We start from the raw sequence: 21,802 nt of genomic DNA, 5'->3' as shown, positions 1-21,802 counted from the left end.
TTTGGTTGCCATGGCAACCAGAGTTCTGCATGGAATTAAATTCTTTGAACAATTTTTAAAGGTGACCACCAAAGGAACATTCCTGTGAAGTTTGGATGAAATTGGCTGAGCGGTTAATGAGGAGAGGTCATTTAAAGTAAAAGTTTAAGGACGATGGACGCCGGACGCCGGACGAAAAGCGATCACAAAAGCTCACCCTGTCACTTTGTGACAGGTGAGCTAAAAATTCATTAGATATACATGTAGCTTTATGCTCTTAAAGGTCATTATACATGTATCTAGTTATACATTGTAAGTCTTATATCTTTTTGCATTTCAAATGATCTCATACTATATATACACAACTTCAAATATATGTACAAATAATACATATCTTATCAACAATTGAACATAAGAAACTACTTTATCTTAAAAATAATCATTTTTTTATAAAAAAATATATTATATTACAATTATTCAAGCTCATCAGTCATTACTCTTTAAGGATGAATACTGTCTGCATTTAAATCATAAATAACATGATTATGATGAAGAACTTTTACATGGGCGAAGTAACAGCTGAATTATACATCAACGAATTTTCTCAAAAGAAATGGAAAACAAAATATCTCTTCAATTCGTGACCACTACATGTCTGGATATTGTGCTGGTAAAGAGAATTCACTGTAGTTGATGAAATAATCTATAGCTCTAACTCTGTAAAACCCTACAACTTGGTCATCAGCTGACACACCTGAAAATAGATTTAAATCTATTTTCATAAAATAAATATCTTTTTTTTCTCTTTCTTTTTCAGGAAATCTTACATCAATTTATCAGTTTTCATCATATTTGGGACTAAGCACTTTTGTGTATTATGAAGACATTTTGTTCTAATGTATGTAAAATTGGCTGTTAAAAACTTGTCTTCTGAAAGTTTTCAAATAAATCTCCCATAGTCTTGTCTCCCAGATTGATGTCCCCAAGTATTAAGACAATCCATACATTAAATACAAAGTAATTGCCAATTATTGCAAAAATAACCCCAAAAGCTGTGAAATTACAATAATTTGACATTCAAAGTCAAGGTCATTTATGATTAAGATCATATTGAGTTTAATCTTCCCAGGACATTGTCCTTAAGATAGTTTTACCCAAGTATGAAGACAATCCATTCATAAATAACAAAGTTGTCACAAATTACAGCAATAAATCTAGCAAAATTCATTAATTTGACCTCCAAGGTCAATGTCACTGATTAGTGAAGGTCATAATCAATTTGGTCTACTTGAAGGTCTTCTGAACAGGATTGTTTTGTCTAAGTGTGACGACAATCCATTCATAAATAATAAAAGCCATTTACAGTGGACAATCAAACATTTGATTGTGTACATATGTGTCTGATGCAGTGATACCCTGTGTGGCAAAAATGACCTAGTCATACAACTGTCAGATTACCCTACTTGAAGGTATGTTCTTAAGGGTTCTTATGTCAAAGTATGGATAATATACATCCTTTAATAACAAGTTATAGACAAATATCAGCAAAATTTCAGAATTTGACCAAAATGAGTCAAATTCCTAACATTATGAACATGTAAACCTCCTGTCAAATTTTATTAAAATTGATGAAGTCAGAAGAGGTTTAGGAGAAGGAGTGCACACAAGATTCGTCTACAGAAAGTCAGACAGACACACTGCCAGATGGGAAAACAGCCTAAAGTCAGTATAGGCCCTGAGATCGCTCACCTGTATATAGGCCCCCCAACCCCCACCCCAACGTTGCAGGGCCAATTTAACCCAAGGGCTTTTATTTGCACAAATTTGGTAGACACCCATTAGAAGATGTTTCATGCTAAACATCTAAGCTCTAGCTCATTGGGCTTTTTAAAAGAAGATTTTTTTTAAAGTTTTTACTATACACATATAGTTAAAAACAATGACACCCCTAAGGCCGGGCCAGTTTTGACCCCAGGGCTTTTATTTGAACAAACTTTGTAGACACTTACTAGAAGATGTTTCATGCTTAATATCTAAACTCTAGCTATTTGGGTTTTTTCAAAGAAGATTTAAAGTTTTTGCTATACACATATAAAGAAAATCAATGACCCCCGGGGCGGGGCCAATTTTGACCCCAGGTCTTTTATTTGAACAAACTTTGTAGACACTCACTATAAGATGTTTCATGCTTAATATCTTAACTCTAGCTATTTGGGTTTTTTCAAAGAAGATTTTTTAAGTTTTTGTTATACACATATAAGGAAAATTAATGACCCCCGGGGCAGGGCCAATTTTGACCCCAGGGCTTTTATTTGAACAAACTTGGTAGACACTTATTAGAACATGTTTGATGCTAAATATCTTAGCCATAACTCTATGAGTTCTTTAAAAGAAGATTTTTTAAGTTTTTACTATATGCATATAGGGAAAATCAATGACCCCCCCGGGGCGGGGCCAATTTTGACCCCAGGGCTTTTATTTGAACAAACTTGGTAGACACTTATTAGAACATGTTTCATGCTAAATATCTTAGCTCTAACTCTTTTGGTTCTTTAAAAGAAGATTTTTTAAGTTTTTACTATATATATAGGGAAAATCAATGACCCCCTGGGGCGGGGCCAATTTTGACCCCAGGGCTTTTATTTGAACAAACTTGGTAGACACCTATTAGAACATGTTTGATGCTCAATATCTTAGCCATAGCTCTTTGAGTTCTTTAAAAGAAGATTTTTTAAGTTTTTAGTATATGCATATAGGGAAAATCAATGACCCCCCGGGGCGGGGCCAATTTTGACCCCAGGGCTTTTATTTGAACAAACTTGGTAGACACCCATTAGAACATGTTTCATGCTCAATATCTTAGCCATAGCTCTTTGAGTTCTTTAAAAGAAGATTTTTTAAGTTTTTACTATATGCATATAGGGAAAATCAATGACCCCCCGGGGCGGGGCCAATTTTGACCCCAGGGCTTTTATTTGAACAAACTTGGTAGACACCCATTAGAACATGTTTCATGCTAAATATCTTAGCTCTAGCTCTTTGGGTTCTTTAAAAGAAGATTTTTTAAGTTTTTACTATATGCATATAGGGAAAATCAATGACCCCCCGGGGCGGGGCCAATTTTGACCCCAGGGCTTTTATTTGAACAATCTTGGTAGACACTCACTAGAAGATGTTTCATGCCAAATATCTAAGCTCTAGCTCTTATGGTTTTTTAAAAGAAGATATTTAAAGTTTTTTCTTTAGGTAATGCCATGGCAACCAGAGTTCTGCATGGAATTAAATTCTTTGAACAATTTTTAAAGGTGACCACCAAAGGAACATTCCTGTGAAGTTTGGATGAAATTGGCTTAGTGGTTTATGAGGAGATGTCATTTAAAGTAAAAGTTTACGGACGGACGACGGACGGACGACGGGCGGACGCCGGACGAAAAGCGATCACAAAAGCTCACCCTGTCACTTTGTGACAGGTGAGCTAAAAACGTGCATTTTGTCAAGCAGAGATTATACTGCTATAAGTTCATTGATCAGTAATGGTTAATCCGTAGCAGTATGTATCTGTTGAGATAGAATAAATTACACAGAAAAACCAACTCAATGCAGTGACAGTCTAGCTACCTGATGTTTGTAAAAAGAATGGACCATACGGTTATTTAGCTACCTTGTTTAGGAGATGGTGTATAAACAAATGATGTAGTTGTTTTTCTTCTCGCCTCAGGAACTATAGAAATATATGATCCCTGATCACCAGTCTTGGAATATTGTATATCATAAGAAAGGATACATCTGAAAATTAAAAATATATCAAATAATAAATCATTTCAAAGCTTTAAAAGTATCGATGAAAGTTACATCAGTATCAGAATTACAATAATCCGTCTTATAGTTTCTTCCTTTCATAAGCAGTATGTCTATTGCAAAAAAATGTTCACATTCAGTTTAATATTTTCATATTCTGCCTGAAAAAGTTTTGGTGGAAGACCTCAAGTGTGAAGTATTTTAGGCATCATTGTGCATCTGAGAAGAATGCCTGACAATTTGTTAACAAGTTATGAGTTATTTTTGGTAATTTTCATAGATCTTCAGCACTGTTTGCAATGTGTAAATTACTTTCGTTCTTCACTTGACAATATTTTTATTCTTTGATACATTTTAAATTTTTTAATGAAAACTAGCATGAATCAGGAGGCATGCTGCTTTACATTAAAGCATTAGCTGTATACTGGAATGTAAATGTATTTTGACTCTTTGAGTAAATGAATACACCAATGAATCATGTATATATATGAAGTACACTTACCTTGAGTTGACACATTTATCTGACCATGTTATTAGAACTTGTCCAGCAGTTATGTTATGTACATTAACATTGTTTGGCTGAAATAAAGAAAACAAAAACACAAATTATCTACCCTTTTATATTACTCTATTTCAGTATCTACGAAAAACACTCAAAACATTTGAAATGTGTCCATAGGACACGGGTGCCCCCACACTCCACTGTTTGTTTCAATATCATGACTCTAGGTAAAATAATTTTCAGGCTACATGTTCCACAAGTTGGAAAATAATAATCTTTTACTAAATCATTCGGCAATGACTCTAGAAAAACTGGATAAATCCACAAGCAAAACCAGGTGCACAACTACACATGCTGACCATTTTCACTAAGTAAAGGGCAATAACTCAACAAGTACTAAAAACATCCACACAAAAATACCCAGGTGCACCTTTGAGTGCTGATCAACATTCCTGTAAAGTTTCATGACACAAGGTCAAATACTTTTTGAGCTACATGTGACACAAGTTGAAAATTGCAAATTTTTACTAAGTCAAGGGCAATAACTCTGAAAAAAACAACAGAATAAAGCCACAAGCAAAACCCAGGTGCACAACTTCACATGCTGAGTAACATTCTTGTAAAGTTTCCTGACTTTAGGTCAAATACTTTTTGACCTACATGCAACACAATTTGAACACAATTTGAAAATTGCAAATTTTTACTTAATCAAGGGCAATACCTTTACAAGTACCAAAAGCATCCACACGAAAATACCCAGGTGCACAACTTCACATGCTGTGCAACATTCCTGTAAAGTTTCATGACCATAGATCAAATACTTTTTGAGTTACGTGCAACAAAAAATGAAAACGGACGGACGGAGGGACGGACTGTTGGATGGACAAATGGACGCACAGACGAACGTACATCTAAATGCCCCCCATAGAGGGCTAACAAAACGCAATTTTAGCAGTGACCTACATTAATCAAATCTTATTTCAGCGATTTTGTTGAACATGTGTCTTTTTTTCTTTTTTTTCTACCGACAAGGAGAGACCACTCTTTTTGATAGAGATAAATTGTTTTCACAGCTAAAACTTTGTTTTCAATTTTACTGTTGATGTATTGCTTACAAGTATGTATGAGAATGTCACATTGATAACCTTATCTCACTTTATTGTTACTTGTGACACGTTATTGTTTAGATGCCTATGTTTGCAAGGTGTTAATTATCTTATCTTATCAGAAACTCGGTTAGAAGGCATAAATTAAAATACCTGTTTACTAAATGTGTCACTTGAGATTTTTCATTTACTTTAAAGAAGAAAAAAAAATAAAAATAAGACAATACACATTCAATTCTAAAAAACATAAATATCAAAAATTGATATTTGATAAATTGATTCGTAGGCATCACAATGTAAAATATGTATGACTTATCAGAAAAGAAAGTTCCAGAAACTCGTGAAATCCTATTATTAAAATTAAGTGAAAATTTAGCATTGTACGCGAATAAAGTAGAAATTAGATACTCGCAAAAAAAAACCCCCTGATATACAGTATATTATCTTATATTTAAGTATTTTACATCAGCATTTATTCTATTTTTTCTCATTGTATGGTGGACATGTCATGCTTTGACAATTGTGATAGAGATCTAGACCAACAAGAGTCATTTACCCTGTTATTTTATGGAATAAGACCTTAGGTTATCTCTGTGCATTATTTAAGGCACAAGGGGGGCACCTGAGTAGAACCACTGATGTTCCATAAACTAACTCAGGATAGCTTCCTCACATGAAAGAATTCAAAGTCTTGACTGGATTTTAACCTACAGCGATGAGGGGAAAATGTTTAAAGTCAACAGCCTACACCGTTCGTTCCCATACACTGACGTCCCTTCTTTCTTTATGTATGTTGTAATAAATTTTGTGATGACTAAAACAAGCATGCATATCACAATTGATGACACTTTTATTACACATATTCAAATGGTATTGACTGCTATTTTATTTCATAAATATCAATATATCCCCAATATTCAGCTTAAAAACGCCCAGATCTGAAGACTGGTGTAAAAATGCCCCATCCCCCTAAAAGTCATATCTTCTGTTAACCTATTACTAGTGAGAAGTTGACTTACAAACTTGTTTACACTTGTTTACAAACGACAAAGGATAAATAAAAGATAAAGAAAGGGGCCAATTAATTACATGCTCAACCACTTGTTATAACAGAAACGAATATGCCAATAATGATAAATAAAGAAAACTGATTTACATCTTAAGTAACATGTATACCTGATCTGGTTGATAGGATGGCTTTGAACACACATGTATTAACAGCATTGCTGGTTCCTGTAAAAACCATTTTCCCAAATACTGGTACCCGGTCTTCACTGAGATATTAAACAAAGCTCTCGCTCCCTGTAAAATCACATAGCATAAATCCATTATGACTTTATCAACAGTTTTCTTGTTGATGCAAAAACAGTTTGTATATAAAGCAAAAAACAATGCTTTTAAATAACCAATATCTATCAGTAGAAAAACAATTGTATCAACAACTGGGTGAAGAAAATAAAAATAAATATCACCCAATATACACATCTTGGCTAATTCTAGGATTGAACTGTGATGAACAAATAGTTTATCCTCACTTAGAGACCACCTTGAAAGAAATCAAAAATAAAAACCTGCTCAACAAAGGTCACTCTATTATTTTCCTTTTAAATAATGTTTTGTGTAAAATAAGCTGTGCTTGAGAAACGATTTTATCTAATGATGTCATGTCAACAACAAAAATAACCCTTCCAAATCTTGTCTATATAATAAGTATTTTACTACATATTTGACAGGTTACAATTGGTATGTTCAGTATGTAAACTTATTTTTACAAATATTACCTCAAGTGCTCTCATGGCGTTCATCTGTTCTAAAGTAGGATAATCAGGTTTATCATACTGGTTCCATACTCTATAAGGATTACCAAATGTGTTATCCAGGATCCAGCTCACCAGTACTAAATCTGATACAAAAACAATTGAGAGAAAAATTTAAAAAAAAAGTTGGAGCACCACACTAAATACCATTGTCCGGTATATACTTGACAAGGCGCTTGAGTGATTAAATGCTTAAATATCGCCTTTTACTCACCGAAATGTACCTTAGATGTCTAATTTATCTCCTCATACAGATTTGTATACAAAAATGAATAAAAATGTAAAAATCTGCAAAAAAAGGTGATATTTTTCTACACTGTGATCATGATTTCTGCATGATTTCATAGAGGTACTGCTCCAACACAGTATTAAGTTAAATCCCAAACAACACTACACAGGTTAAAATTTCTTGGATTAGCATTTAAGTTTACCAATATTTTAGTCAAATACAGGCTGGCAGTTACCTGAAGAACTTCCTGGATTTTGCACCAGTTCTTATTGTGGGTGATCAATAGTCCAGTGGTAAGACAGACTGGTAAAAGTATAGAGACCTGACCTAACTAGGCATAATGAAATGACTTCTCTATTTAGACAACTAAAATAAAGGTGCATAATTGTCTTGTAGATTTCCTAACATTTTTACAAGTGTAATGGCTCTAAAAACATTTTGCTAACAGCTGTGCTAACAGCTGAAAGTTTTTTTTAAATTTTCATCTATTCTACTACAAATGTCAAAATGAAAGCATTTCAAATCAATGGCTTTTTACCACTTGAGTAAGAAATAGAATACACCACTTCCAACTACCTAGCATTATAGGGACCTCTCAGTAAGTCAAAATGAACCAACCTCAGGTGATTCTTTGAAGTGCAATGATTATCATTAACAATTATGTGACAAAAATTCTATGTTAAAATTGAGCATAACTTGAAAATTATAGCTTTCACAATTATGCCCCTTGTATAATAACTGCATCTTGTTCATGTAAAGTATTTCATGTTTTATAACTTTTAAAATATTGGGTAACATTTTAATTTTAGCAGGACCATGATGCATACATGTGACAAATGAAAAGGGCCAAATCTGGATTTTCAGCTGGATTTTGAGGCTCAAAACTGGATTTTTTTATCGACTCGAATTTCAGTGCGTGTTTGGCACATTTGGTTCAAAGAATCTATATTACCCTCAAAATCATTAAATGATAATACTTTTTATGATTTTTTTGTTGATCAATATTAATTTATTTCACCAAAAAAATAAATAAATAGATAAATAAATAAGTGTAGTCATACTGGCTATTTCTAAAACAGTCACACTTTCACATTTCATTATTTTCAGTTTGAAGAATTATAATGTCTTTTCAGTCATTCAATAATTAAACACAAGCTATTTGAAAACGTGCAACAACTATTCATAAACATAAGACTATGACAGTTAAATAACGTAACATAAGTAAAAGACTCAAAATAAATGCAAGAATCGTTCCGTTAATTAAATCCATATTTTTGCCTCGATGATTGCGTAATTCCTAAACAAAACAAAAAATTACCCACTCACTAAAAATAGGTTAATTAGACATCTCAAACAGGTTTTGAATGATCCACTTTAAATGATTCTGCTCCCCTTTTATCTTTATCAGTGCGGCACTAATCAAAGAAAATCAAAGGTTGACCCGAATTCATACATGTAAATTTACAGGGTAGTTTTGATGACGTAGCGTGTAATACCTACTGCCAAATTACAAAAGAGGTCAATTGACTGACACACGACACGTGATAAGTTAAACATGTGAGAATAACTTTGGGTATTGGAACTGTTTATTACGTCACCTTGCTGTCAACATTTAATCAACATTTAATCCGCTATAATTTAGGATATGGACAGATAACAATCAATGCCCGGAGGCACGGTTTACATTTTAGATACAGGTGCTGTGTTTGATTTTTTTTATGTTGATTTTTTTTTAAATATCGGGAATTCAAGCTGTAATATCGGGAATCGGGATCAGTGTTGAAATATCGGGATTTTTTTAAATCCCACCGGGATGTCACATGTATGATGATGCAGCCATTATATGAGCCGCGTCACAACAAAACCAACATAGTGCGTTTGCGACTAGCATGGATCCAGACCAGACTCCACATCCGCGCAGTCTGATCATGATCCATGCTGTTCGCTAACCAACCCTATTACAAGTAGAGAAACTGATAGCGAACAGCATGGATCCTGATCAGACTGCGCGGATGCGGAGGCTGGTCTGGATCCATGCTGGTCGCAAACGCACTATGTTGGTTTTGTCATGACGCGGCTCATTATTATTATAAGCTCATCTTTGTATTATTATAAGCTCATCTTTGAAGCAGACAAGCTAAATATGGACATGACGATGTATACATGTACTTTAACATAAAATCCTTTAGCTGCCATGTAAACACTGTCTTCCTTATTAACTGTCATATTGTATCTTTTTCTTTCTAAATTTACAATCATTACATATATAATGGGTTGCTATGATACCTTGTGAGTCTGGTGGATTAATGTCCATATAAACGTCTACATGTGTTCCTGCATTCTGTGGTCCTGTGTCATTACTGTAGTAAATCAAGGACGCTACTTGCCAGCTGAAATATTTCAAGATTTGGTTTAAAATAATAACTTGTTTCGAGGCTGAACTTAAAAATACTTATTTCATTTGCATATAAATCCATACGATTATTTTCAATGAAAGAAAAAACATCATGTACATGTAATACAGATTTTTGACCTGATAAATCTATTGGTAAAACCAAAAGTTTAATGTGTTTTGTGTTTTGTTTTTTTTTAGAAATTTGAGTGGTTTCCGGTTTTTCAGTGTTATCCGATGCTTTCCCATATTACTATGCACCTAAATATATGAACATACATATACTTAAAGATCTTTTTATTTTCTGTATTTCAAAAGTTTCCTTTATTCCACACTATGTACTGCCCAAGTTGTTATATGTCACAAATGTGTATTGAATTTTCATTGCCATAGATTCCTATCAGCTAAAGTGAACAGAACACCTGGTTAAATAGTTTTGCATCTTGATAATAAATTGGTAAAAGACAATTTATATAGATTGTTTGTTTACCTGTCAGAAGTGCCTTTTATATCTGGATAATGTACACTTGATAAAACACCTAGTTCTGAAGCATCTGATATTTGTTTACCACTGTCATCTACAAACAGGTAAATTTTGTATAAAAAGAAAACAACATTAGTAATTACTTTTTACAATATATGTCATATGGCGCCTAACCAGCTTTACTAGTGGAGGAAGAGCTAAGGTGTCCTTCCATGCATTATTTCAGGCACAAACAGGCATCTGAGTAGAACCACCTAAATTCCGTAAGTTTGCTGAATAGCTTCCTCACATGAAAGAATCCAAAACCCTTGTCAAGATTCAAACCTAAAGTGGTGAAGAGCAAGTGGTTTAAAGTTAATGACCTCAATCACTTGGTCACAGATGCCCCTTCAATGGATTACAGGATCTGGGGAAATGCAGACTGCAAAAGCATAATAATATTATTATATAACACCCGAGAAGTCTTAAAAAAAAGTTTGAACAAGCAAATTCGTTGAATTTATATCCCCCGCCGAGTACTGGTTATTATTAACACAACAACTGAAGACATAAGGCTTTATTTATATATTAATCATGGCATAAACAGTAATATTCTTTGAACTTGATAAATATTCAGGGCAATAACAGAGCCATAACTTTGTGTTAAATAGTAAAATCTGGAAATGCCAATGAGATGTATGCATACTACATAACTAATCAAGGGCCATTAATCTGAGTTATAAGTATCTGACTGGAACAAGGCGACTATATGCACATCTCCTCTTAGTATCCCATAAAGTTTCATTGAATTCCAGCCAGTAGTAGCAGAGAAGTAGCGAGGAAACAAATAATTTTCTATATGGATACTGCATAACTAATCAAGGGCCATAACTCTGAGTTAAAGTGTCTGACCCAAACAAGCCGACGATATGCGCATCTCCTCTTGGTATTGAAGGTTCCCATAAAGTTTCGTTGAATTCCAGCCAGTAGTTGCAGAGAAGTAGTGCGGAAACGATTTTTACTCAATATGCATACTACATAACAAATCAAGGGCCATAACTCTGAGTTAAAGTGTCTGACCCGAACAAGCCGACAATATGCACATCTCCTCTTGATATTGATGATTCCCATAAAAATTCGTTGAATTCCAGCCAGTAGTTGCAGAGAACTACTCCGGAAACGATTTTTACTCCATATGCATACTGCATAACAAATCAAGGGCCATAACTCTGAGTTAAAGTGTCTGACCGGAACATGCCGACGATATGCGCATCTCCTCTTGATATTGATGATTCCCATAAAGTTTCATTGAATTCCAGCCAGTAGTTGCAGAGAACTACTCCGGAAACGATTTTTACTCTATATGTCTTATAAAGCATTTAGAATGCCTTGAATGGCCCTTTTTGAATTACCTTAAGCAATATTAATTGCATGCAGTTAAGCTAGGTGCACTGTAATGTTTTCTTGTCACAAAATTTCTTACATCGGCTTATATCTTAATGAATCAGTCATTTCAAGAACCTTATTTTTCATGATTTTCGTTTTTCAATAGTTTGAATTCAACTATTGATAATCGGAATTAAGTACAAAGTGATAAAGGATGAGTGACTGTAAATAATCTAATGCCCAAGATTTTGAAAAAATAACGTTCAGGAAATAACTGTTTTGCTAGGATATTAACCGATGGCAGAATTTTTTGGTGGGAAAGCATTACAGTAAAACTACCTTAAATACCTGATACAGTTGTTTGTAGCTGTTTTTCTCCGAGGACAGATAACAAACCCATTGCTGAGAACACAGGTTTCTGAAAGAAATGTGTATGAGGAGGGTTGGTTGTATTAATTTGAAACCGTGCCAACAAAGTACGCTGACTAAATTGATGCGGGTACCAGCTCAGGAAGCCATTGTCATTGCTTAGCAACGTGTAGTTCTTGATTGCAGGTGATTGATTGGAAATGAACTGTTTCTGATGTTGAACTATTATCTGAAATGGAACATAAAATGAATGTAGCTTTCCAACACAGTCAAAAAAAGTATAAGTATCATTCGTTATATAGAGGATATTAAATGAGCGTAATACTAATGAGTTAATAAATCATTTAATTCTCAATTTAATTAACGAGTTGATAAAATTATATTATGCGAGCCTCTGATTTGTTCAATAAATTCATTATTAAACTTTCACAAATTTAATATTATATTTATCACAAACCCAAAATAAAGACCGTTCGAAGGGAAAAAGAACCATTTTTCATTGACGCGCCTATAGTACAACGCTATCACTAAGCATGTCTTAACGCTATGTTTATATAACGAAAATGACATCACGTCATAATACATGCACTACTGTGCAATACCATTTTTACAGTAAGAAAAAGCGGCACGGGTGTGTGATAAAACAGAATCAAGAACACACACACATAAGCTTGTAAATGGTTTTAAATACATGTATATCAACTACCGGGTAAATACAAATAAACTATAGTTGTTTTCTTTCACAAAACCTACCACTTACAGTCAGGTGTCAAGAACATGTAATAAGTTCATACTTCATAAGCAATGAATATGTAATGTATTACTGTTTAATGTGAATGTAACAAGAGCTGTCAGTAGTGCTCAACTATTCTCAGTGCTTGATACTAAGTTGATAGTATAACAAGAGCCTGGATAATGTAGAATTTTCAAAGTTCAAAAAAGGGCCATAAGTCTGTCAAAATCCATGTCAGAGTTATGGGCCTTGAAAAGTGAGATTCTATTACGCTTTCATATAAGTGAGTGAAGTGTCAAACCATTTCCTTCTGAAGTTTTAGAGATATTATCTTCAATGCAAAAACTGAACCAAAGTCTGACTACGGCGCAAAGGTGATTACAATAGTTCTCCATACCGGTATTCTTCAAATAGTCAGGCTAAAAATGTTACATTTACAAATTTTTCAATTTCTGACCTTAGCAACCATGGCAGCATATGTATTATCAGCCCTCCATTCTTCATCTTTTGACCACCCTACTAATGGATCAGCTTCACTAAAAACAAAAACACAATATTTTCTATGTAATTTACAAAAATTCATAAAAGAATTCTTATAAAACATGTTTAATAAAATATATTCTGCCAATTTTTTAAATGTCTCACTTTCTGATGGAGATAATTGCCATCTAGGTTTAAATGCTGCATTTATTTTTACTACTATGGTACAGACACTTTATGGAGATGAGCTGCTGCATTTCACAGAAGAAGAAGTAAAAATTTCCTTTCCCAATTACCTAACTCATTTTGTTAAATTATGGTGTAACTATAAAGCTATACTACATGTAATTGGAATATCAGTCACCCTTTTGTATACTATTTAAGACATGGTACATGTATTATACATGAAGTATAGCCCCTTAACGAATTTGTATTTTTTTAATTATTTTTTTTTCCTGCATTTTGTATCAACAGTATATTGTTTCTGGACATAAATGCAAAATATTAAGTTCTAATAAATACAATGTTACATATAGTCGGCACCACTTTTGCTTATAATATAGGTCTCACTGTATATACATATACTTACTCATTATAGAATGGTTTGCTGGCTAGGGAAGGATATCTCTTGGCAATGTCTTCCATTAAAGTTATTTCATCATCTAATATCTTCTGAGATGACCCACTGCCCTGTATATGAATAAAACAAAACATTAACTACTTGTTTAACATATAAATAAATCAATTGCAGATAAAATAGCTCAACAATTAGCATGCATATTGGAAGGGGATTGGAAAAACACATGCATCTTTTACCATAAAACTGAGATAACTTATAGCAAGTGAATTAAATGGCCATGTCTCTTTAAGACAGCACACTCAACAATAAGGAAAGGGCAAAACTCTGTATAAAGGTAACTTAGTTATATGGGACTTGTGCCTATCATGTTAGAAAATTAAAGAGAACAAACATGTGAAATTTCAACACATTCCCTTCAGTATTTTTTGGAGAATGATACCAACTTGCATGCAAAAACTAAACCAAAGTCTGGCTGCTATAAAGTGAGTACAATAGCTCTCCTATTTTCAAATAGTCAATCTGATACTGTACACAAATACTAGTTTGATTATGACATAACATTTCATATTCATTGATAATTTTTCTACTAATTATAAAATTAGTAAATACATCTCAACCCTTTACCTAATTAGATTCATATCAAGCTGAAACTGACAACTTCAATATATGAGCCGCGTCACGATAAAACCAACATAATGGGTTTGCGGCCAGCATGGATCCAGACCAGCCTGCGCATACGCACAGTCTGATCAGGATCCATGCTGTTCGCTTACAGACCCTATAACAAGTAAAGAAACTGATAGCGAACAGCATGGATCCTGATCAGACTGCGCAGATGCGCTGGCTGGTCTGGATCCATGCTGGTTGCAAATCCATTATGTTGGTTTTGTCATGACGTGGCTCATTATTTAAATACAGCTAAAACTGATATCCATTTTTAAGTTGTAATAGAAAATACCCCACCTTTCTATGGAATGATATGAAGTCAATCCGGACTCCCTTTTCTCCAGTGAAATAATTAATTCCATTCACCACATGATCTAGTAACGCATCAGAGTATTTGGACCTTTTACATGCATCTCCGGGGCCTCCGAACCGAAGGGATTCAGACACGGCCCTCAAGCCTTCTGAGCATGCATCATAGTAGTTCAGAAAACCTAAAATAAATGTAAAATTAGTGAGACATAAACATGACAATTTCCTTACAGGGCCTTTTTTCTTTCTACAAAAATATCATATTATTTTTCTCAAAATTAGGGGCAGGGCTGCTTCCCCAGCCTGTGAAAAGACACCCTGCCAAATTATCACATTATATCTTTTATTCATCGGATTATCACAATGTTTATACAGTTTTATATGCATGGCTCCTTTTAGTTTGTGAATATATATCTTTTTTTTTCTGTAAAATAGGAAGTTTAATTTGTTATAGAGATTCATGACAGGTTATATGGCCATATATAAATCATGGTTGTTTGCAATATACAGTTTGTAACTCTAACCTAGGGGCTCAGGTTATATACTAGTATGCAAATAATCATGTATATAGAACCATTTAACCTGTCAGGAAACTTTATAACTAATGATATATAATGGACCTGAATAAGAAACCTCTTCAATCAGTCTTTTAACAAGTCATTTTTTGTTTCTTCAAATATTTCAAATATCTATTAAAGGAACTCCACTGAGGTCTGAATGCCTAAAAACATAAAATATTTATTTCTTACATAGATCAACTTGGACAATTAAAACAGACCAATATGTAAACAATAACACAGAAAATCATATTTTTGTGCCTTTCTTACCTATTTTTAAGTTAAAAGCATTTAAATAAACACTTTTCTTTTTGGATCATAATTCACAATTAAAATACTTATTCTGGGAAAATTAAGTGAGGAAATTATCTGACATTGCACACACAAATTATTGGTCCTAGCCTAGATCAAATGGGAAATAAATCTCAAAAATATAGTTTCCAGTCCTGACAAGATGAAAAACCTGGGTACAGTCCCTTTAAACACACAAAGAAGTATAAAATGAAAAGAAACCCAAGTATATAATGAGAAGAAATCCAAATCTTGTTATTTAACAGGAAAATAGACTGAGGAAATGAATTTATATAAGTCTTGGACTTGTTTTCAAATATTCCTCTTCCGAATTAAATTAAGTTATAAACAATGTCTTCTAGTTGTAATGTATATCTATGTTTGAAAATTTTGGAGATTAATATTGTTTAAAGTCATAGAACTATCTCATTATTCAAGTTAACAACAGTATTATAACCTTGCACAGTCATATTAACAGCATCAAAGTCATGACAATCAGGTTCATTCCAAGTCTCAAAGTTCCAGTCCATCACAGAGCTTAGTCCATACTGGTCTGTAAATAAAATGATTGACAAATAAAATAAGCATGTATGTATGAATATAATCTTATAAAATTTTCAAAAGCATTTATACGCATTACTCTGGGTTTAAAATAAGGAACCAAAAAATCTTACTTGTGGAGGAAGACTTCAGGTGCTCTTTAGTATGTTAATTTCTGAATAAAATATGCACAAGAAGTAAAACCACAAATCAACCATGTCCCTGTGTCAGTGTCCAAGAGAATAAATGTACTTTGCAAACTGTATGCTATAGTTTCTCATATCTAGCATTCTTCCAAATTTAATTAAAAAATTTTGAAGAGTAAAAATTAATTTAAAGGGTAAAAACTAATTTATATATTATTATTATCTCAAATTAAAAGAGTAAATTAAAAATGATCACACATATCATAGAGTGACCTTCTCCTTACCTACATATCTTTGTGCTGTCTGGGTAACAAGACTTTTCCAGTTCATCAACATGGCTTTATCTTCAAAGTTTGTGAACATATTAGATGGATTACCCATCAGTTCAAACCCAGGTTGGAGTCCATTATTGTACAGTATATCTATCAGATTGTCAAGATAGGTGAAATTGTACACAGGGGGTTTAAATGGCTCACTGCTGTTAATGGGAAAACAAAATAGCTTTGATTAAAAAAGATACATGAAAGTATGAAGAGGAGCAGTGACCTTGTGGCTAAAGTGTCTAATTGTCAAACCCTAGGATAATGTGTCATGTTTTCCGCATATGACCTCAGTTATGGTATGGTTTTGGAAACAGGATTGGAAGTAGTTTATTAGTATTGTACAATGATGGGCAGATGATTGCTCTTTTTTGTCAGAAATTTGCTTCAAGCATTGTAAAAACAATTTTGAAATTCATGAGACAATTATCATGGAACGCAGTGATACATTATTGACGTACAATGCACTTAAACATTTGCTATGTCTGCCTTGAGGTTATATGGAGACCTTAATAACTTGTTTTATGTATGATGCAAACAAATTTACTAATCACATTGCTTTTTTGTTGAAATGGCTCAAGGATGCTCACTTGAAAGCACATAAAATATTTAGAATACATTGAAAATAGATATGCGCTGATAATACAGAGTTCTAGTATACGCATATACAACAGGAGTTAGAATGTTTGGCTTAAACTCTTAAGACTGGTTTAGGCGTGGGGAAATGTTGCTCTCCAAAAATCTAAATATATGTCGGTTTATGATGTTTATTAAAAGGAACCAATCAAAACATATATCAGCAGCTTACATACTCCACAAGACTTGTTGGTAAAGTTATTTTTTGTTGAGTAGTGCAAAGTGATCATAGAATACAAAAATCCCTCAATACTGGGAGTAAAAACTGCATAGTTCTTTTATTTGCAAGGTGTAAAAATGCACCATTACACTGCACTGCAATTTTTAAAGTTTCACCATTTTGTTAAAGTTTCATCAATTTTTTTAAAGTTTCATCCAAAAAATCTAACAGTTATTCTAGTGTTGAGAAACTGGAAATTATAAAACTTATTTTTTCCTGAGTTCTGTCTGAAATCTCACATTCTGTAATGGTTTCTGACCAATCAAATACAGTAAATTCTCTCTATTAAGACCACTTACGGGACTGACTCAAAGTGGTCTTAATAGTGAATTGGTCTTAATAGTGAATAAGTCACTTTAATAGCTGACGAAGTCCAACTTAACTTAATGTATACCTTGTATAGTTTTATGCACATGGTAAATGTACTTAATTAAATGAGTAAAAAGAAACACATATTTTTTAAACAAAAAACATCTTTAATGCATGATAATTTGATACATCATTAATATTATGAAAATATTAATTTACGGCTAGTGTGTTAAGTCTCCCCTTTAGAAGAAAAATATGAGGTATTAAATATAGTTATAACTCTCATTATGATTTATACATTAATTACATATCGAAATAAAGCACACATGAACTGATAATTTGGTGTAATTATCAATTTTTACCATACTTGCTATAAATTGTGATGCACAACAAACAATTTTAAATGCTATTTACCTGTTTATTACATCCTAATTACGCTGACAAATTAATCGTTTCTCACACCATAGCTGCTTAGATTAATTAGCCAGAAGTGGTTTAAACTGATCATGTTGACGCTTGAATACTAAAGATACATTGTAAAGCAAGTGTCTTATCAATCGATACATATTAATGACCCCATTTGACCCGGTGTATTTGTTTACGCCAGAGGGAAGATTACGACAATTAATTGGGGGCAATAAACACCAAGTGATGTCTGGCAATTATGTTGCATGGTCGTAATACAGGTTAATGTTTTGATAAGAAATACATACAAATGTCTGACAGAAGTGGTCGTTATGCCGGATTAGAGACGTGGTCGGTACACTGGTCATTTTTCTCAATGAATAAAGAAGGCAAATATTTTGTACTCTTAAAAAGTGCCCGTAATAACGGCGTGGTCCTATTTGTGGCATGGTCGTTAGGTGGCATTTTACTGTACTTAAAATCAGAGTCTGACCATACAAAATTCTTTATAACTGTGAACTCTAGATTTGTAACAGTCAAGTGTCACAAAATTAATTCTGCGAAACTCGTACAGAAATAATAAAGCAAGCTCATTATACGCACCTGATGACGTTAACAAGATCAAACAACCAGTGGATCCGAACTTGCTTGATACCACTATGCGGCACTGTGCCAATCAGCGCTATATTCTGCACCATGTCCGGACTAAGGTCAAATTTATAAGCATCCTCATGAGGAAGAGGTGGACTAAAAACACAACAGGTTATTTATTATTATCTTATGATTGTTTTCTTAAACAAAGCAGCAATCAATAATATTGAATAATAAATTTTCATCCTTAAATGCTCCATGCTTCTTTTATATATCTTAAAGCCCCTAAGAGATTTTCATTTTTTTTTCTATTATATCGAAATGTTATTGTCACTGGACATCAAATGTAAATGATTTAGTTCTGATAAGCACAATGTTTACAAATAAACCCCTTTCAAAGTCTATGTCTTTTCATGCTTTGAGTACTTTGATATGGAAACTGGAAGTTGCCCTTAACGTAAGGTGACACGTTATACCAAAAATAGATAACAATATTTTCAGCTATACAGAATCATTCGTAAAATTTCATTGACCTCCTTTTATCTCAGACTACAAATAAGTGTGTGAAGATACCGTCTTCTATCTTAAGTTATTAATGAGATAAGATATAACATTAAGTTACACTAAGTTGTTACACCAATGATGACACTGACACCAACATCCAGATGAATATGACAGCCCCATTATTTTCAATTAGTTGAGATAAAAATTAAAATTTTAATACCAAAACCCAGTAGACTCCCAGAAATGCTTTAGTGGTCCGACTTGAACAGATGTGTTGACTACGACTTTCACACCACATCCTGGCTGTGCAATGATCAAGACATTTGCTAGCATGGTCAATATGTGAAACCTCATTTCTTTCTCTGCAATCAAATAAATATCATTAAACAGATACATTGTTTAATACCAAACAACTACGATCATGTCTATAATTGTATGTACATTCTAACACAGATTAGCCTTTGCGCATCCCACTATTTCTTGCAATAAGATTTGAAAATTTCCAACAATCTATTTAGCATAAACTGCCCTCAATAGTTTTTATTCTTGACCATTTATTAAAACGTCATGTTTTTGGATTAACACTGCATTTGCCTTCCAAAAGTTAATTTAGACAGGAATAAGGAAGAATCAAACATTTATTACAGTGGCTCTTACATAGCTTATTTTGATCAATTTAAATTGTTTTCATATTAGATTCAAACTTATACAAAATCCCCAAAATCTTTCAAATCTATTTTAAGTTAAAACAATAACCCATCTGATGATACAAAGTCCCTAAATCTTGTAAGTTAACCCATCACATGATACAATATGTGGTGAATTATTCAAAATACCAGTCGGTAAAAGAGACATTACAATCATTTGGCCAGGCGTTATCTTTTTAAAATTATAATTAAAGCTACAATGTATTTTTATCTTCCAAAACTTTATAGTTTTTATATGCCACACTTTTAATATTGTTTTCTTCTATCTGTTGCGACATTGTCACAGTAGTGTTGTCTTGTCACAGTATAAAAACTGTACCCTGAAGACCTTAATCTAAATGTTAATCAGTGTAAACACTAAAACAGGTAAATTTATACAACATCATCATTACAATACACGATTTATTTCAATAAATTTTTGTGATCGAAGTACTTTACAATGTCATTCCGGTCTTAACACTGGTTTGACTCACTCTAAGACTTATTTCCAAAACAACACAACATTTAGCACTTAAACAGAAATACCCACCTTTTGTATTAGATCTACACTAAAGTTCTAATTTATCACATGAGTAAACGCATATATTGATAAAAGGGAAGTAACTATGAATAAACAAATGGCGCTAAATATAAAAAGGGAGCTAATCTCTACCATCGTCTTTCGCCTGCGAGGTCCCGTGCACTTGGTACGCTTAAGACTGGATTTGGGGCATCTTTCTGTATCTGTATCTTTGCACTATCCTCCAAATCTAAACTGTCTTGTACTCTTCTGGAGGACGCGCCCACAAGGGAAACCGGTGACGAGATAAGAAAACTCAGATACCCACACTACCGGCATTTCTGCTGAGGTAGGTTCATAAGTTATCAGTTCCCCGGAACGGTCTGGTGGACTGGACTATGCTGTGGCTTACTGCCATGATCCGAAGGCGAAACTTCCGACACCGCCAGCACCACCACCACCCCCAGTGAAAGTTCTTTCAAATAATTATTGAAATGTATAGACCATATTTCCATAGAAATGGTCATCTTGCATTTCGCGCGTGTGCATTCTTCGTAGCGCATAAAAGCAACCAAGAAAGAATATATTATATCAGCACGCAAATGTTCTACACCATATTAAATCTGAAAGATAAGCCATTTATTTACAGTATAGTTTATTTTGATAACCGTTTAAGGCGTAGAAGGTTTGCTATTGGCATTTTAAAGCCTAAATCAAAGGTACTAGTGGCATTAATTTGCCCTAAATGTGTTTAACCTTCTTATTTATGCAATAAAATATCCATTTATTAAAAAAATACTGTTATATTGTTATAGACTAATAAACTCAGTGATTAAAAAAACGCATGCACAAGTCCTACATGTACATGTTTATGGTAGGTAGTTGGTAATTCGAATATCCAACTACCAACTAACTACCAAATTGAGTAGCTGGTCGTAATTCTCAACTATTTAACAGCTTGTATATCAATCAACTATCACGAAATGTTCGAATTCATCATACATTTTTAAACACGGAGTAATATTAAGGAGGGACCTTGCTGGTTATTCGCGCGTATCTCGTGTCAAACTCATTAGGAAAGATACACATAACACACATAACATCGGAAGCAAAGCACAAAACCATCTTTTATAAACTAAACTTCTTGTAGTATGGACCGGAATAAAAGTCACCTACCTGTCTTCTCCACAAATAATCCTCCATCGTAAAAATCTATTCTGTAACACGTTCCCTATGGTACATACACTAGCGGTTTTCGGTCCTCATTT

General features: G+C 33.5%; 1 protein-coding gene across 1 annotated transcript; it reads right to left on the bottom strand.

The window, feature by feature from the left end:
- Window positions 1-441: 441 nt before the first annotated feature.
- On the bottom strand, window positions 442-20,622 carry LOC132752223 (alpha-L-iduronidase-like). The gene is made up of 16 exons (XM_060742531.1): window positions 20,565-20,622; window positions 19,549-19,690; window positions 18,837-18,980; window positions 16,628-16,821; window positions 16,115-16,210; window positions 14,798-14,991; window positions 13,844-13,944; window positions 13,232-13,310; window positions 12,021-12,270; window positions 10,314-10,401; window positions 9,718-9,821; window positions 7,167-7,288; window positions 6,562-6,687; window positions 4,280-4,356; window positions 3,641-3,765; window positions 442-733 (listed from the first exon to the last, which is right to left on the bottom strand). Exons 2-16 carry the CDS (start codon window positions 19,680-19,682, stop codon window positions 627-629), a joined length of 1,941 nt encoding a protein of 646 aa, XP_060598514.1. The 5' UTR covers window positions 19,683-19,690; window positions 20,565-20,622; the 3' UTR covers window positions 442-626.
- Between the last annotated feature and the right edge of the window lie 1,180 nt (window positions 20,623-21,802).

Source organism: Ruditapes philippinarum, unplaced genomic scaffold (assembly GCF_026571515.1).
Source record: "Ruditapes philippinarum isolate M1 unplaced genomic scaffold, ASM2657151v2 ctg629_1_1_1_1, whole genome shotgun sequence".
In the NCBI taxonomy this organism is placed as follows: Eukaryota; Metazoa; Mollusca; class Bivalvia; order Venerida; family Veneridae; genus Ruditapes; species Ruditapes philippinarum.
Note: the sequence above shows the minus strand (reverse complement) of the source record. Positions and strands in the feature narration are given on the sequence as shown.

Excerpts from the sequence above, each read along its gene's own strand:
- LOC132752223 (XM_060742531.1), bottom strand. The coding sequence starts at position 19,682 with ATGAGGTTTCACATATTGACCATGCTAGCAAATGTCTTGATCATTGCA. Across the intron at positions 13,311-13,843 it reads AGCAAACCATTCTATAATGA|TGAAGCTGATCCATTAGTAG; the intron begins GTAAGTATATGT and ends TTTTGTTTTTAG. Across the intron at positions 9,822-10,313 it reads ATAAAAGGCACTTCTGACAG|CTGGCAAGTAGCGTCCTTGA; the intron begins GTAAACAAACAA and ends GAAATATTTCAG.